Here is a 12701-nt window from a genome sequence, read left to right on the forward strand (position 1 = left end):
TGTATGTATGTATGTATGTATGTATGTATGTATGTATGTATGCATATATATATATATATATATGTTGTTAGTCCAAATTTTGGTTTCTGCGGCACCAAGACGTGGTTCGTGAGTTGCGTGATAGCGACAAGACGTGCCACATCGGGCGGGGTATTATACCACGCCGTGATGTTTAATTGCAACGGTGTCCACATGTCCGTTAAATAGCATCTCTCACTTGTGCTTGTGAAACTTGCTACCTTGTCGGAGATTCACGATAATCATGTTTTACTAAAGTATTAGCCACGTATACGTAAATATTTTAAACGTATAATCAACCACATGTATGATTTCCCTTAACAGTGGAGTTGATGTTTGATAAGATCATGCCGATGTTATGAAAAGGTTTCAAAATTCAGGAGCTTATCGAATTAGTTACAATAGGTCGGAATGGTATTTGTCATGAACGTGAAGCAACATGGCGCTCTACGTAGAAATACTAGACAGGGCGGTTTTTTTTTCAGCCAGTGAGAAATTCTTCATTTGCTGAACGGAAATTATAATTTTGATCATATCGTAAGGAAAGAAGTTACAAAACAAGTGAAAGTTGATATTTCTACCAGGTTCTGATGTGCACATGTAGAACATGTAAGAAGAGAAGGTAACAAATGGTCATGTGTATCACCGTTTACGTATCAGTCTATCAAGGTTTCAGAGCTGAGATATAACGTCTCACGTGAGCTCATCCTACTCATGAATATTTATGATTTCTGTGCACTTAACACCATTGTGCGTTTAAAGGCACAAATGTCTGTGCGTGAAAACGAAGATTTGGAACTCAAGGTTAACAGCCCCACAACACATGAACGTCAACTGGATGAAACACCATATCAGTCCCCTTACTTTCGTAACATCACACTGTTTCGTTGTGCTGTTTCTGTAGTTCCAGTCTTAAAACACGGAAGCATCTCTTTCGCCTCAGTTCTGACGTTGCCACCGGTGATGACGTAAAGGTAGAAGTTAATGGCAAAGTTGAGATCCCAAAGGAAGGCGGCAGGGTCCACAGCGGCTCGCAGAATACCCCAATCAGGTCGCAGGGCGAGCAGCAGCGCCATTAGGGCATTGGGCAGAACAAGAATGAAGAAGGCCAAAGACACTGTCACCAACATTGTAGTTACCCGGCTAACATTGTCTTCACGTTTTCCGGTTCCGGTGATTCTTTTGCTCTGACGTTTCAGTTGTATTATTATGACGGCATTACCGAGGAAGATTAGGGCAAGTGGGAGCATGGTCACGAACGTTGTGGCAATGATGTAGTGCATCAACATGTCGGGTATGTAGCGCATGACGCAGCCGAGATGTGGAAGGTATCTCGTGTTGAAGGGAATGTAGGCCATCAACAGGAAAGGGAACAGGATGAGTAGAGCAACGACCCTGCGGGATATATATGGCTTACACAATTTGGCACAGGTCAGAGGAAACAGCACTATAATTACCCGCTCGTAGGTGATGCAGACAACTACCCAGGAGCAGACGACAGTGTTGACGGTGATGAAATATTCACTGATGATGCAGGCGGGTAGGTTTGTAAAAGTGATGACCACGGGAAACCCTTTGAACTCCAGGAATAAGTTGATCCAGAACAGTAACCGGACCAGGAGCGATATGTTATCACAGACGCCCAGAAGTAGAAGATAGCAGCTGAACGAATGGCGTCTCATAGCTGGTCGGGACATCACCAGTATAGCAAGAATGTTACCAATAATTCCAAGAAGCAAGACAGGCGGCAAGCCAACGAGGCGGATCCAAACACCAACTGACGTGGATTGTTGAGATGTTGGTCTTTCAACAAAACTGGACCAGTAATTCGGCAACCATATGGCCCCGGTTCCGTTACCATCTTCCGTCCCGTTATCCACGGATAAGACAGACATTTCGGATACATTGGTCACCCCTAGTGGTGACGATGTTGTGAAAGCGACGGAGGCATTCATATATTCTGTAATGTTCAACGCCATTTTTTACTGCATGTATTCTTTGTCCCTTTGTCGACAAGTGAATCTCTTCGTACCCGAGAGCGCCTAGATTGGCTTCAGATCCACGGGTCAATTAATGACTCCCTTATCTCTTCTGCCTCTTGTCAAAACACTGTACCCCGTCGACAGCAAAGCACGCATGCGTATGGACAATCTTTAATGCAGACAATGTCACGTTCTTCGGCCTCAGTTTGAGATTCGCAAGTCAACAGAAAAACCGATAGGCGTTCCAAGTACAGTAGCTCACCCGATCTTTAGTCGGCACCATATTCCGTTGGGTTTATGGAACTGTGGTCTGTCATAAAGCCAATCAAATAAGTACCAATGAATTTGGCATCATCAAAACCTGAACAGGTGAACACAATAGAAATTCACATCTTCATTTGTATGATAGACTTTGTTACACGTATTTCCTATTAACGAATAATTTACTGTATCGGAAAGTGTTAACGAAGTTCCTTAAAGGCAGATGTTTTTTTTTCACAACACTTCTTACTTGAACATTATCAATTGATTTCACAGAAATCTCGAGTTCTCTGTTCATATGGCATTCAAATACAACTCCGTATAAAATGTTGACTCAATATCGATCAATATCGATGCTCGAGCAGGTATTTACATTGTGAATAACTGGAATATCGACTGACAATTTAAAAACCATAAATTGTTACGAGACAAAGTGTACAAATTTTATTGCTATTTAGTTACAATAACAATCAAACCATTAAAAAATAATTGAATTTTAAATGCGAAATATTGACATTCAGCACAACAAATGATGCGTTCAAGAAAAGGTTCAATATTTGTATGCAAGTGTCTAAATGAGCCATACAGGCTGGGAATTATTCTTGTCAGTCAACAATGCTATTCTCAAGTCACCCGCTTGCATGTACAGCAGTAGTGTCCTACATGCAAGACACCCGCCAGTATGTACGGCAGTAGTGTTCTACATGCACGATACCAGCCAGTATTTACAACAGTGGTGTTCTACATGTAAGACACCCGCCTGTATGTACGACAGTGGTGTTCTACATGCAAGACTTCCACCGGTATGTACGACAGTGGTGTTCTACATGCAAGACACCCGTCTGTATGTAAGACAGTAGTGTTCTACATGCTAGACACCCGTCTGTATGTAAGACAGTAGTGTTCTACATGCAAGACACCCGTCTGTGTGTACGACAGTGGTGTTCTACATGCAAGACTTCCACCGGTATGTACGACAGTGGTGTTCTACATGCAAGGCAGCCGCCAGTACGACAGTGGTGAACGGATGTTTCGTCCCCAGGCCCTTGTGTCTTTGCTTAAATATTTCCAAATCAAACAATTTTACCAATGTCAGCGCATTTTTGTATTTATAATATATTTCTGACATACTTCATACTAATTTGTTTGAAAATATTTAGGAACAACACACGGGTATGCGGTTTTGGCCAGTAGGATACAATTGTATTGTCGTTGAGTAGGTGACAGTAGTAGTAGTAGTAGTAGTAGTAGTAGTAGTAGTAGCAGCAGCAGCAGCAGCAACAGCAGCGGCAGTAGTAGTAATGTTGGCGGTAGTAGCAGCAGCAGCACCGGCGGCGGCAGTAATAGTAGTAGTAGTAGTAGTAGTAGTAGTAGTAGTAGTAGTAGTAGCAGCAGTAGCAGCAGCAGCGGTGCGGTAGTAGTAGTAGTAGTTGGTGTTGTAGTTGTAGTAGTAGTAGTGGTGGTAGCGGTAGTAGTAGTAGTAGTAGCAGCACCAGCAGCGGCGACAGTAGTAGTAGTAGCAGCAGCAGCAGCAGCAGTAGTAGTAGTAGTAGCAGTAGCAGCAGCAGCAGCAGCAGTAGTAGTAGTAGTGGGGGGATAGTGGTCTGCTATGTGGTCTGCTACTCTGCAGTGGTCCTCGCGCATCCAAGACACAGGTGCACCTTGTTCTCTTGCTCCTCACACGAAACCATTAACGTTGATTCCAACACTGCATCTAAAGCGCGCTTGCCAGTGACGTGGTCTTAGTGGTTGACGAACTGCAGGTCCTTAAACGCCGACGAACGGTGCTCTTGGATATCACTACATTGTTTACACTGAAGGGCTCTGTCTGAAAATCTGCTTCGTTAAGGTATCTATTACGTAACGCTGTGTTAACCATGTGCCTATCATCTCGGACTGCTGTGACTCTGGAGCGACCTGGTCGACGTACAAATTCCACGGACCCTTTGGCTTGAACTCCCTACCACAGTCTACCAATACCACTCTGACACACATTATAGCGGGCAGCAGCCTGCCGCTAAGTTCCCAGGTTGTATTTCTGAGACCAAAAAATAAAAACGTGTTTCTCCCTTGTCACTTTTTTCTATCATTTTTTAAAAATGTTCTACGACCCTCGTCACTTTTGAAAAAAGTGAAAGATTTAATTTTCTATACAGCCTAACTGAACAGTGAACGACAGTGAAAAAGCATCAGTGCATGTGCTTTGTCCTCCATTTTAACTGGATAGAGAGAATTCTATGTGCAAATCATTGATACTAAGTGACAGCTGGATTTCCATATTGACAATCTGAATAAAAAAGGTTTCATTTGTAACAGAATGCATCGGATGAAAAGAACATAATAATGACATTTCAACCAGATGTGTTGTGCCACACTGTTAAGAAAATGGTACGTAGCTTTCACAACATTTAGGATATAATGTTAGCAATAGCTTGACCCGTCATTAATGAAGCCAAATGTGATACTCCCTTTGGAATTGTGTTGCCTCTTTAGTTTGTATTGTTATTGTAAATTTCATTTGTAGTTACTTTGATTATTTAAATATTTTGTATCAACAACACAGATCTCTATGTTAACGCGTTTTTCTTTGTTGTTTGCTGTTTTCACACCCAATTCACGTACGGCCTGATTTACAGATCATGTATATTTGCAACATGAAAATCAACACGTAAGGACGTGTACAGAGTCTTAACCATTCGATCCAGGTAATAACGTATTTAGTGCCTTGCCTTCAGATTCATTTCGTCCGCTTGTAACTGGAAATGGGTGTGTATGGGAACCTTGGTCATTCGATCCGGCTAATAACAATAATTACCTTCCTGCTTTCAGATTCATGTCGTCCACTTTTAACGGTTATGGGCGCGTATAGGAACATTGGTCATTCGATCCTGGAGATGATTATCGTTTACGGGTTCATCATCAGTCTAATGTCGTGATGTCACGCTTCCAATTGATTGGTGTTTTTCTTGTGATAAAACAAATCCATATATGAACACCTGATGTCAGACGCCTCAGTAACATCGGGTGGCATGTTTGACATGCCGTACCCTGTATAAATGACATGATCCGCTTATCATGCATGAAATGTTCGACTGGTAAATGTATTCGACATGTTTACACACATAAGTTTGCCTCACATTGGTACAGCTGATCAGACGCCTCAGTAACATCGGGTGGCATGTTTGACATGCCGTACCCTGTAAATGACAGGATCCGCTTATCATGCATGAAATGTTCGACTGGTAAATGTATTCGACATGGTTACACACATAAGTTTGCCTCACATTGGTACAGCTGATCTAGCGTAATGATATGATGCTAAAGAGACATGAACCCGGACTCACTCACTCACCCCATGTCTCAATGTATTATGTTACTGAACAGTCGTGTGGTGTTCCGCCACGCACTGGCATGCCGTCACAGCCGAACTAAATAGGATCTGATGCAGTTACTTTGCGTACATGAAATTTCGAAACAGGAAAGGAAATTGCAAACATGGTGGTAGATTTGAAATGGCTGGTTTATGACTCCAAGGATTTTGCAGTGTTTTTTTTTTTCGTGCTTGTTAATGTACCTTGTAACTAGTTCTGCGAGAGACAGGACCCGTTTGAGATTAACTTTTAACGCTGTTTAAGAGTGAAAAATTTCCATACACTACCAGATTTATGCGTGGAATTGTGAAATAAAGGTTGCGAACTCACATCTTAACGTGCCTATTACAAACTTGCTAGCTTCAGCCTTTGTGACCGTTGAAACAACACTGCATACACTCATTAATGGTCAAAATATTCTTTTGAAGTGTGTTCATATTTATTAGTTTCCTTCTAAACGACACCGGCAGCCCTCATCGACATGGGGACGTATTGCATGATCCATGCAGCTGAATCCTTGGGCGGTAGTTCTTTGGTGGTGTATGGTTGAGCTTCGTTTGACTGCATGTTGGATCTCAGTAAAAATCCTGGGACACCCTGCGTTCATCATTGTCAACAGACGGGAAGTACGGGATACCACATTTTCATAGACATTTCCTTGTCTGTCATCCGATATCCATGGATGAAAACCACAGACCTGGCGGTTCCCTAACTGTCACCATCCGTTAGAAGAACAACGTCCTTGAAATAAACCCATGGCCGCTATCAGTAAAGAGCCTCTTTATAAACCGTCTTGAACATCTAAGGAGGCCGTCTTGGATCCCATCGGAATGGAGATCCTCCTGTTAAGAATCCACGAGGAATTGCACATGAGTTCCATGCTGTGAGTTCCACACTTGACACGAGCAAGAAACAGGTCGATGCTATCCGGAACAGGGATTGCTACAGAGAGATAAGGCACTGATGCGGACGTCGGCGATGGTTCATACAATCACAACAATCATTATTTCACAACTGTGTGATGTACATTTGGTGGCGTAGTCATACACTTTCCAGCATTGCTGATAGTCCTGCTTTTGTATATTATTTACATCATACACCGTGTAGTCTCACAAGGACCAGCTTACAAGATACTTAGAAAACAAACAAGACACGGACTCTACTACTGTTTCTGAAGCAGTGGAAGTATGGAAATTCCTTGGGGTAGTTCGATCATCTAAGAAAATGAAGCTCGGTGTTTTCATCCCATTTACAAAGACACGTTAAGAGATGGTACTTGTTGTTGCCCTGCCTGGTTCCTGTTTCTCTGTATTAAAGGGGCACTGATCCAGCGAGATGATAACGTTTCGCGCCAACAGTTTAATTCAGTCGGGTGATCAGTCCCAGCTCGCTCGACTGTGATAGACACAGGGACAAGGCAGTCGGTGACCATGGTAGAATTTCTTCTGTCTAAACAATGGGACAGTAAGAACGGTGGATAATGATAAGATGTCGTTATCTGAAAACATAGTTCTTGTCTGATTTTATCAAAGTACCCAGCACTGTGGGTTTTTTCGGATTTTCTGATGCTTCGATGTTATAATGACTGATGCGATATGATTCTATTTTTTCCTCGATCTTTAATTATGTCAAGTAACAGTGTGATGTCTGGTGACCTATGCTCAAAAACTCAAATTTGATGTATTTGAATGCGTAAACAAAACCAATGCCACTTTGAAATGCTGCTAAAGAAATTTGAAAATATGTACACGTTACAATGTCTACAATCAAGCAATGTGTACAATGACGTCTTTTTACATAATAATATTTATAGCTTAAATAAATCCAATTTCCCTTAACGCAAAGGCTTCCCTAGAAATGATTCTTCCTTTGAACACAAGCTTCCTTAGAAATGCTATAAAATGCAAACACTATTACTAGACTTGACATCCAGTCTTGTTATCATCATGGAGATTGCATTTCGTGAACATCTGAGTAGACGACAGACCGATTCACAGTCGATCGTGTTGAGGAAAGACTTGAATTCGATTGAAGCAGTCAAGTTTGCACTAGGAGCTGAGAAGACGTTCCGGCAGTTACGATCTTGGGAGGTATGAGGTGTGAGATCGTGCATTGTGGTTACGTTATCGTGCATTGTGGTGAAGTTATTCAGAACGAGCCAGAATCCGAATCTGCAGTTAGCTATTTCACTCATATTGATGAGTCGTTTGATGTCATGACGTGGTCAGTGGAGCAGAGACATAATGGTAAAAGCATTAGCGAAATATGCAAATAGCATATTGAGTTATTCAAATCCCTTTTCATAGAATACCCAAAGAATAGGAAACGTGTTACAACAAAAGGTGTTGTGAAACCTATCGTCGATTACTTGTCTCATGGACAGGTAGATCTTGTGGACATGCAGATCACTTCATTAATGTCTGTGCCCTTCGTCCACCCACCTCCAACCGTGCAAGTGAGGTTGTATATCAGCTCACGGGTATCTTCTTGCTACGTTTTGCACCTGTCATTTTACAGACTGACAATGGATCAGAGTTTACTGTCCCTGTGATTACTGAACTGAAGCTCATGTGGTCAGACGAGAACCATGCCAAGCTTGTCTTCTCAATAATCCCTGTTCAACAATCAGTCATCTGTACAATAATGTTAATTAATTAATCAGGCATTCTACACTATGCCTGGAAATTTTAGATACTGTACACAGTGCCTGAGTAAATCAGGCAATGTACACAATGCCTGGTTATTTCAGTCATCGCACACATTGTTGGATCGTAGACTATGTACTGTAACATATATAGTTTTAAGTTTAGTACACAACAAATGCTCTTTTGTACCTTTACCTTTGGCACCAATCACAGTGGTGATGGAACGGGTCAGCTGCAAATGAAAGCACATAGTAACTTCGTTATCTATGAGGGACACATTCCTCTCACAAACGTCTATCACTTTGTCAGTTTTAATTGGAATATTTGTATTAAGGTTTTTTTCATTCCTGATAGCATTCAGCAGATTCATTCCCTTTCGCCTTTTTAGCCGTGAAATTCGATGAGACAGACAACAGACACTATAGGTCGCAATTAGGGCGTGTGTGTAAAATATAATTTACGTCGGCAAATCTATAAAATGGGTTTTCAGTCACGTTTTCAATTCCCTTAAAACAGATCGTATAACTGTTACGAAGTGCAAAAAATGCAAAATAATATAATAATCGATTCATTAGGATCATTAGACAAAACTAGAAAGACGTACATTGACTTCCGTTATTTTTCAGTTCTAACATTTTGTGTCACTGGCATATGAAGTGAAACTTAAAACAGTGTTCATTTGTTATCATAATAATGATGGAACTATTTGTTTGTTAAAAAAGATTTATTTTTGTTGTTCAATTTAAGCAGGGAGCCTATATTCATTCATTTATTTATTCATTTATTCCTTTCCTTGTTTCTTTCCTTCATTCACATAAGTCTTACTATAATTCATTCATTCATTGTAAATTTCCGACAGATAAATAAACTGTCTGAAGTTCTGTTAAACACAATTGAAGTTGCGCTGGGAACGAGCCAAGTCACTGTGGTTAGATCAGGAAGTCGACGTTCCAAGTCTCTGTATTTCTTCTTGTTCATTGGTTGCCTTTGCCTTCCGGCATATTGTGTCAACTTGTGTTCCGTATTGGCTTGCTTCCTGGAGAGGAACGTGATGATTTCAAATACGATGGGGTGAGCATTGCCGATGGTGCGTTTAAGGCGGGAATGTCAACCTTCAAGGTGGATAGAGACAGTCGGCTTCCTTGTGCGATGTGTTCACTTCCATCAACCACCAGCCTTGTAATAACACGTCACATGAAATTTGTCATGTGCTAAAATAACACCCAAACTTCAAAGCGAACCGCTGGTCGACGTCCTGAGCCTAATTAAAAAATCCAAAGGTCGACTTCATGAGCCGTCACTGTGTGCGTTGGAGCATAACGAGGCACACGTTAATTAGTACAAATGGCAAAGAAAGCAAGCGAGTGACCTATCCCTGTTGTAGAGTATCCCTGATTTAAGGATATACACAGGACATACTTATGCTATCAACATTGCGCTTGCGGGTAGCGCAGCAGGGATCGCAAGGATTCTGGGACATCATCCGGGTATTCTTGGGAAAAGCAATTACAACAGCAACAACCAGTCCATGAGAATAACTCCGGTTCAATGTTCCTTTAACATCCAGTCTAACATCTATGTAAACTTAGTCTCAGTGTATTTCGTTACACTCCACCACTGAGTCTAACAAAACCTAGCGGAAGGTTGCGTCAGGTAACCTTTGAGCGACCAATGACCATCCAATCAAACGTGAGACGGTTGAATAGATTTAACCAATCAGACAACGGCGACTATTTAGGGATCGGAGGGACTTTCAAAATATTCAGGTCACTAACACAGATCTCTCCACAAACAAAATAATACAGTTATTTGGCCTGCAGTATGTACGCCTTGGGGTTTCTGTTGACATGGTTACGATTACCTAATATTTCCGCAAGATGACATCCTTGAATATTGCCAAAAGCACTATGTTCAGCGACTGTTTACTCACCGTTGTCATGGTTGTACGTACGCCGTGTGCATCACCCGGAAGCAAGCGTACGCTAAATAGCATTTGAAATCGTTCGGGTATGAAACCTTTTCGAGATAAAAAAAATCAAATGGCATGTGCGAATGTCCACTTTCGCGATTTGGTAAGCTGTTCCGATTGGTCAATCTCAAAGGTTACCTGACGCGACCTCCCATAAGGTTTTGTTAGACTCAGTAGAGGAGTGTAACGAAAAGTACTGAGGATAAGTTTACTTAGACTGCTTTATACATCTAAGCAGAGAGACTACAGATTATCCCTGATGTAACTCAGTAACATTCACCGCTGCTGTACGAGGGTGGTATGTAACTGACAACAATATTGTGTCCTGCGACTTAAAATTTGTGACACTGACAGGAAGAGTCATTCGTGTGTGAAGTCTATGGTCTAGCTAAAAAGGTAAAAGGACATCTGTGTCAACAGATGGACTGATGGAGGTGGACCACTCCCAACATCCGTGGCCTCTTCGTTTGGACGACCCCTGTAATGAAGTCTCTTCAAAACTACAGAAGAGGTAGGGGCACAAGCTTTTTCGGGATGACAACTTCTTTATTGTGAAGAGTCACGACGTTTCGAATCATATTCTTACTTCTTCATCAGATGAATGAAACAATGGAGTACAACGAGCGTTTTATGTACATGTAGGAACAACAACAGTATGACAAAGGAAGTCAGTAGTTAATAGTAGTTAATAGGTGGATGGACAGGAGTGGAAGCCAGGAGGTTGTTAACGCAGACATGATTGGTAAGACAAACAATAGGAAGCTAGATGGGGTGGGCTATAATGGACAAGGGAAGCCAGGGAGTGTTAATCCAGGCGTGGGTGATGTGGTAACAGTGGCGGCATGTAAAAGTAGTAAGAGACAAGTGGGAGTGCGCCTTATTGGTAGTATGTGCAAGGATGAAGTGGGCAACAATGATGATGAATTATTCCAATATTAATAAGTCCCAAGCGCTAGGGAGATGTGTTACTTGGTCACGGTTGATAGCTGGTCAGCTTCTTCTGATGTCTATGGCCTTTTGCAATTCCCTTTGCCGCTAGTTGCTGTTGTTGACAGATAGGGCTTTGGTGGCTTCCCATATGATGGTGTTGTCCTGGTTCTTGCTGATGTGTTCGGAAACAGCAGATTTGAGGTCAAGTTTGTTGACGGATGCCTGATGTTCTTTCAGTCTGGTGTTCAGGGGCCTAAGGGTTTCGACGATGTACGTGTCACCAAAATGACAGAGGATTTGATATACGGATCCTCTGGGGTTGAGTGTGGAGCTACTGGTGCCTCTGCCATTGGCGTGTAGGAGGGTTTTGATGGTCTTGTTGCTGCAGAAGGTGACATCTGTGTTTGTTTTTCATTAGTCAGGAGATCTGATGACTGGTAGGGCCTAGGTAGGGAATGGTGATCCTGATGGGTGATGAGGCAGCTTTGGGTTTAGGTTTTGAGGATTTGATGGTCTTGTTGATGATTCTAGAGACTAGGTGTGCAGGGTAACCATTGATGGTGGTGAAGGTGCCCTTTAGGTGGTCACGTTCTTTGTTGACAGCATCGTGGTGGCAGATGCCTTTGGCACGTCTCGTGTGCGTTGCAAATGGCTTGTTTATGTTGGGATGAGTTGTAATGGATGTACTTGTCTGTGTGCATGGACTTGCGGTATACAGAGGTCTTGAGTTCGTTTCCTGTATTTTGGAGGGACACATCCAGAAAGGGTAAGTACTGATTTACTTCTGTTTCCATGGTAAACTGGATTCTTTCGTGCTGCGCATTGAGGTGATTGAGTAGTTCTGTGGGATCGTCCTGGGGGGCTATGATGGCAAATGTGTCATTCACTTTCCTATACCAACAATGGGGTTTGAATGGTGCAGTTAAGAGGGCTGATTCTTCGAATGATGTCATGAGTATTTCGGTGATGAGTGGCGATAGTGGAAATTGCAAGAGACCATAGGCATCAGAAGAAGCTCACTGTAACGGTAACCAAGGAACACATCTTCCTAGCGCTTGGGACTTATTAAAACTGGAATCATTCATCATCATTGTTGCTCACTTCATCCTTGTGCATACTACCAATACGGCGCACTCCCACTTGTCCCTTACTACTTGTTACATACAGCCACTGTTACCACATCACCCACGCCTGGATTAACACTCCCTGGCTTCCCTTGTCCACTATACCCCAACCCATATGGGTAAACAACCCTCCTGGCTTCCACTTCTGTCCATCCACCTATTAACTACTGACTTCCTTTGTCATACTGTTGTTGTTCCTACATGTACATAAATAGCTCGTTGTACTCCATTGTTTCATTCACCTGATGAAGAAGTAAGAATATGCTTCGAAACGTCGTGACTCTTCACAGTAAAAGAAGCTGTCATCCATAAAAAAGTCGTGCCTTTATGTGTATCACTTCTAAATGCCATTCAAAGTCTCTACAGAATAGGTAGTTTCTCTGGGTGTAAATGGAACATAA

The 12701-nt window shown here is 42.1% G+C and overlaps 1 protein-coding gene across 1 annotated transcript; it reads right to left on the reverse strand.

Annotated features, from left to right (window-relative positions):
* Positions 1-878: 878 nt before the first annotated feature.
* Positions 879-1913, reverse strand: LOC137294342 (probable G-protein coupled receptor 139). Its single transcript, XM_067825344.1, has one exon. It carries the CDS (start codon positions 1911-1913, stop codon positions 879-881), a length of 1035 nt encoding a protein of 344 aa, XP_067681445.1.
* Between the last annotated feature and the right edge of the window lie 10788 nt (positions 1914-12701).

The sequence above is a fragment of the Haliotis asinina genome, chromosome 8, assembly GCF_037392515.1.
Source record: "Haliotis asinina isolate JCU_RB_2024 chromosome 8, JCU_Hal_asi_v2, whole genome shotgun sequence".
NCBI classification, from domain to species: domain Eukaryota; kingdom Metazoa; phylum Mollusca; class Gastropoda; order Lepetellida; family Haliotidae; genus Haliotis; species Haliotis asinina.